General features: G+C 43.0%; 1 protein-coding gene across 1 annotated transcript; it reads left to right on the top strand.

The window, feature by feature from the left end:
* The first annotated feature begins 1,635 nt into the window (after window positions 1-1,635).
* FBXO39 (F-box protein 39) lies at window positions 1,636-5,379 on the top strand. The gene is given in 6 exon segments (XM_010003812.1): window positions 1,636-1,650; window positions 2,479-2,563; window positions 2,566-2,762; window positions 2,764-2,964; window positions 4,554-4,724; window positions 5,251-5,379. Coding segments are annotated over 6 exon segments (798 nt in total).
* The last annotated feature ends 781 nt before the right edge of the window (window positions 5,380-6,160 follow it).

Genomic DNA, 6,160 nt, shown 5'->3' with positions numbered 1-6,160 from the left:
GCTTGCCTGGTGCGCAGCCGTGGGCCTGTGGCCTAGGGATCCCCGCCAGCGGGACCAGCAAAAGGATTTGGAGGCTGTGTTGCCGACTTGGGTGTCCAAGACACGGCTCCTGTTACTTTTGGTAGTTAATTATGAGCTAACATCCTCAAAGTTTTTGTTTGTTGGTTTGCTTTTTCCTCCACTGGCTTCTGCAGCTCTTGCTGAAGGAAACAGCTGCTGTAGCTGTACAGTGCTGTACTGGAAACCATCTGGGATGGCCTTTGTAGGGAATCAGCCAGGAAAGAAAGGCCAAGTGCAGGGAATTTGGCATAGGGTTGGCTTATTTTGAGATTTTTTTGGTTGCCTTTGGGTTTTGGGGGGTGTTGTTTTGGCTTTAGGTCTTTTATTGATTTTTTTTGTTCTACAATAGAGGAAAATGACATGCAAAGCATTTATCTTTTAAATACTTATACTGGAAAAATTGCTTTCGAAAGAGCTGTAGCAGCTTCTTGTTTTTTTCAAAGGTTTGGTTTGTTTTCCTCACACCAAGTTAAACTTAGAGCTTACAGCTAGACACACGTCCATAGCTAAGGCTTGGCTTAGAGCCATGGGGAAGTAAACCTAGTAGCACTGTAAGATACCTCAAGTCTCACCATTGACTTATAAACATACTTGCTATAAGTTCCTAAGAGCTATGGATTTAAAAAAAAGTTCTGTGGTATTTCTACTCCTGTGTTTTCACACACTATAATATGATAGAGTATAGATGAATAAAAATCCCTTATCAATAGATGTGTTTCTATGTCTTAGAGCTCTGTTTCCTGTTCTGCTCTCTTCAGTCCATTGGCTTTGTGTCTTCTAGATAGCTGCAGATGTGTTATGCTTCTTCCTTAGCCTGCTTCTGTCCCATCTGCATAGATAAAGTTTCAGACTTTTCTGTAGTAAACTGCAGCCTGAGCACCATATTTTAAGGCTTGGCTCAGATCTCTGGAATGTCAAAATGGGGCCATTCACTAAAGACCTTTTAAATGACTGACAGGTCTGCAAAACAAGGAGCTCTTTGTGGTGTTTGTGTGGGGGAGGTGTGGCAGAGATGTACTAAATACAAGAGGTGGAGTCAGGTGGTAATCAGATCCACATGTTCGGTTTCTAAGTGTTATCTTGAGCTCTGAGAATTTGAATTGGTATTTTGAATGGGAAGGGAGAGAGGCAGAATCCCTAAGAATAGACGTGCTAAATGAATAGACAGTGGATACAGGCAGAGAGATAATGTGTAACTGAAGAACTGAAGGCCAAAAGGGAAGCAGCAGGATGAAGTTGAACTGGGCAGTCTTGTGGCTGTTTATAAAATTAAAATAGAAATATATGAGCCTTTGTAACTGTAAACAGACTCTCAGGGATCTTCATGTTCTCTTTATCTTCTTATGGTGCCTCTGTTGTTTCCATATATTTCAGCTTTTTTACCCAGCAGACCAGCACATGGTAAGGAGGAAAGGTAGATTGGAGATCAGCATCATATACTTTTGAGTTGGATCCTGTAGTTCTGTCAGCCAATAAGCCTTGATTTTGGTGTAGACTGTAAAAAAGTATTGCTAGATGTTTTTCCAGTTTCATTCCCAAGAGCTAAGGAGTGATTTACCAAGTGGACATGATAAGATGTGCACTATAGAGGTGGGAAGTAAACAGATTTTGAATTTTTTCCTCTTTTGCAAAGTACTAGCAAAACACTAGCTTTCTTTGCCCTTTGAATGTTTACAGCGTGATCTGTAAAAGGACTCATTGAAACAAGCACGTAACAGTTTGCATTTCATAGCTGAATTTTGCAATTCATAGCTGAAAAGACAGAGGTTTCATTGCTTCCCTTCTTGGCGGTTTATCACTCAGCTGCCTTATTCTGTGAAAAAGTGACAGGACGAGACTTAAGGAGACGAGAAGAGACGAGACTTAACCTGTTTTCTAGATGGTGAACTTTATTTCTCACTTCCTAAGGGACTACTAAACAAGTCTGCTTTTCTTTGCCACTGTCTTCACCTTAGCCCTTTACCCCTACCCACTACCACTACCACCCTTGTCCCTGGCCTTTGGAGTGCAATGACTGAAAATCCTGCTTGAACTGAGTGATGAAACTTCTTATATTGCTTATTACTCCCAACAGGGATTATACCTGAATCTATGGCCACGTGCTATCTCAGATGGTAGTCATGGAACAGTACCCCAGAAGGATAAGAAACGTCATTTGCACTTGTTTTATGCCAACAGTACTGTTCAAATAAGTACAGCCCAAGGTAGTGAATGCTTTCAGACACTAGGTATCGGCCACAAACCACTGTGAGTTAGAACTAACGCTAACCAAAGGTTTCTAGAGGCTGTAGTTAGCCTGTCAGCAGCTGGTACCGTTTCACTACTTAGGTAAATCTAAGGACAAAAGGTTAAAATGTGTCCTGTGCGTGTATTGTGATTGTTCTTCACTAATTGTTGTTTTGTTTTGTTTTGTTTTAGGTTATACTACAATTTAAACCAAATAACTTGTTTAACCCTGACTGCTGGAGCTGCTTGACAAACAAAAGATTTATAACTGAAATAAGTTTGAGGGTTTCTTCAGTCTCTGCTTTCCTGTTTACAGCAGCACCTTGTTGCTACAAACTATGTCGAAGTTCCACAGCTTGGTCACCCTGACTTTGAATTACAACTGCATCTCTGATTGCTGAACATCCTGAAGGAGCACGGTGCTTATTCTCTGCACCCGTGACTTTTATGGGCAACTGGTCTGTGGATTGTCGTGGGGCAAACTCGGCCAAGAGAGCCCCCATATTGAATGTGGACTTCTTCTTTGAAAGAGTTATGAAGCATGATCAACTAGCCAGGATCCTGCTAGCGGAGATCTCAGTCAGGAGCATCAGTCTATGGAGCTGTTCTTTCAGTGACCCAGAATAGATAATGAGACCGATGCTCACTAACCTACCAGCCTACTGCCATCTTCTGCAGGTAAGGGAAGTGAGTGACATCCTACTGCAGGATGACAAAGCTAAGTAATCATATAGGCATAACAGTGTAGGAACTCCTGACCAGTTTTATGTTCAGAGGGCTGTTGTCTTAAGTGAGCCATTCCAGTGTTTCAGCTATAGTCTAGTCAGATAATTATCCTTATTCAGTTAAAGTCCCTGATGTGCTAGTCTTCGCTATCAGGCTGATGTCAGGTCGCCCTCATATAAACCTGAAACACTAGAAATACTGGTGGTTGTAGTATCAGCTATAAGCAAAAAGAACCTTCCAGGCAGGACATAATTTTTGTAAACGAGCTTTAGACCTACTCTGGTTGGACACCTTCCTGCTTAGTAACTGATAACTTCTGTGTCCTTTCAGATTTCTCTGAACCCCACCCTTTGCAGTGAAAGCTGCCTGTGAGGAAAATAGTCTGTACACCTTGTTTGCTTACAGAACTGTAGCCTGCATCAACCTACGTTGATGGCTTTGCTCCGTTTTGGCAATGCACAAATGTCTTAACAGCACGTGTAAATTCACTGGTGCCTACATCAAAGCATTTTGGTGTCCCAAAGATGCGCAGGGAATGTGGTGGTGCAGCCGCACAGTGACAGAGCGGGCAGGGTCCCTCACGGATGTGTGGCAGCCACTGGGGCCCCCCTGCCCTCGCCAGGGTGGAGGGAAGAGCAGTGCTCTGTGCCACAGGAGTCTGGGGGTGCTGTGGTGGGGAGGGGACTGGCTGCCCACCAGGCACCGAGTGGGCTGTGGCGGGCGGAATGGGGGTGTGGGGAAGCAGGACCTTTTGTGTGTCGCAGAGGCTGGTGTGTATCCCAGTGGGGTGCTGCAGCAGTTGCAATGCATGGTATGCTCTCCAGGGGGTTCAGCTGGGGGAACTACTGAAGATATGTGCTTGAATGTCCAAATTGCACCCTCCTCCTGTCTTATAGTGTTGTTGTGGTTGTCAGGGTGTAGTACCCAAATTTCTGAAGAAATCTGAATGTTGCCAGAGTAAGCTCAGTGCAGAAAACCTGCTCTAGGTGAATGTGCTTTGATAGGGAGGTTGGACTAAATGATCTTCAGAGGTCCCTTCCAACCCTTACCATTCTGTGATTCTGTGTGTGATTCTGAGAAAGATTTGCAACAGCTGACCCATGTAGATGATTGCATGCCTTAGGGAACTATACAGCCTTATACCTGACAGTTGCTGACAGCTTTCTTTTAAGTTCTGTTGCATTGCAGAGTTTCCAATAAACAACAGAGATCTGTAAAGCTTTCTAGTAATTGTCTTTGGATCTACTCTTGTATTTGGGATAATTTCCAATATGTTAAATAAGATCCTGGCGTGAGCTGTGGGTGTAGCATCTTCTAATGGTAATAGAAGTTGTCTGTCTCTTAGGATAGTGTGTTCACACAGGGATCCCCCATCTTAATGGGGCAGTAGAGGTTACCTTATGCTGTTGTCACAATACAAAATTGATCTGCTGACAATCACTTTTCTGTTGGTAAGTTGGAAAACTCTTGTTTACTGAATTCTAGTTACTATGCTTATAAGCTATGTTCAGTACTTCTAACAGTGTTCATTCTTTTTCAAGGAATTAACAGTTGAACTGAACAATAACCATGAGCTGCTGCACAACATGCATCTACAGCTCATCTTATTATGCATGTTATTTCTGAAAGTCTGGGCATTTCCAAGTGCTACCTTTATGGAGAGGCTGCTACACAACTGTGCAGAAAGCAAATGCATTTTGACTAATATCAAGGTAGAAATTTGTGCTTGAGAAGTCCCATTCTTTCCTCTCTTCAATACTAAGAGAAAGGTGAGGTCCCCATGCCCATAGAAAGGTCACTTACAGAAATGTTACTATTAACTACCTTTGCTGTATTATGTGTCAGCATTATCATGAGTGTGGGAACCACTCACGGAAATGGGGCTTTCCAACCTACTTAGCCATGTACAGAATACTACAGAAGTGGAATAACAAGCCCAAGCAGTGCCACAAGATGGTGAATTCAGTAGATCCTCTCAGATCTGTGCAGATCCCAAGGAGGCATCAGTTCTGTGGGTAGAAGGAACTTTGCTCTTCTTAAAAATTCTTTGATAGGAGATGAGGTTTTCAGTCAGTTTGGAGTGAAACCAGAGAAAAACCTCAAGATTTTACTCAAAACCAAGGGATTTGGCTTCTTTAGATTCCTCATTACTCACAGAGGCTGTTTGTTGTCACAAGTTTTAATGGGCTGAACCTGCTCGATGTAGCTGAGAGAAGTGACTGTCATTCATGCATACAGAGCAGGATTTACACAGCCCACCAAGACGTCAGTGAAAAGGATGGGCTGTTGGGTGATATTTACAGGACGTTCAAACACCTGATTGACTCAGAGCTTAATCACTTTGTCATCACATACCCAGTGCTGTAAACAACAGAGAGAGAGGAGAATATCCAGTGACATCTGCAAGCGATGAGCAGATTCTTTGGAGGGATTTGAGTCTTGACAGCAGGGCTTCTGAAAGGGAGTACAGCAAGAGAGAGGCAATGGACACCTTTACACTCCATGCATTAAAATGCTGGACTTGGGAACTGGCCTCCTATGTCTCCAGCATCGCCTATTCTTGCCCTTGTTTTGTTTTTCCTCACCAGAGCCAAAGGAAGCAGCAAGTCCTTTTCTACCCTTATAGGCACCTCTAGTAAAAATAAGGCCCTCCTCTTTTTTCAGCTCTTCTCATTGTAGCGCTTCAAACACCTTACCAATGAAGCCCATCTTGTTCTTTCCATTTTACAAATAGTGAAACTGAGACATAGGGTGAGGAAGTGATTAGGCCAAAGTCATCCTTGGCTTCATCTTGACTCAGATGTGTCAGCTGCACTATCAGAGTATCACCATACCCGACCTCCATGTTTGATAGAAACACCAAAATGTGATTTAGGAGGAGACTCCTGCTCTAGCTTCCACAGCTTCTAGACCTTTCAATGGCAAAAGATGTCGTTGGTTGCACATGAGATAAATAACATGGAGGATATTTATTCCTCTTCGGGAATTGTATTGCCAACAGGGAGATTTCATCAGGCATTCTGTAACATACATAACTGTGAAAAAGATAGCTATAAGTACTAGGTCTGTTTTAATTACCTGTCACAACTAGAACAAGGACAGCACTGAGCCAAACCAATAAATCTGGAGATTTGTCGATGAAATTTCA

This window comes from Chaetura pelagica, unplaced genomic scaffold, assembly GCF_000747805.2.
Source record: "Chaetura pelagica isolate M959 unplaced genomic scaffold, ChaPel_1.0 scaffold638, whole genome shotgun sequence".
Lineage (NCBI taxonomy): Eukaryota > Metazoa > Chordata > Aves > Apodiformes > Apodidae > Chaetura > Chaetura pelagica.
This window is presented reverse-complemented; position numbering and strand designations above follow the sequence as displayed.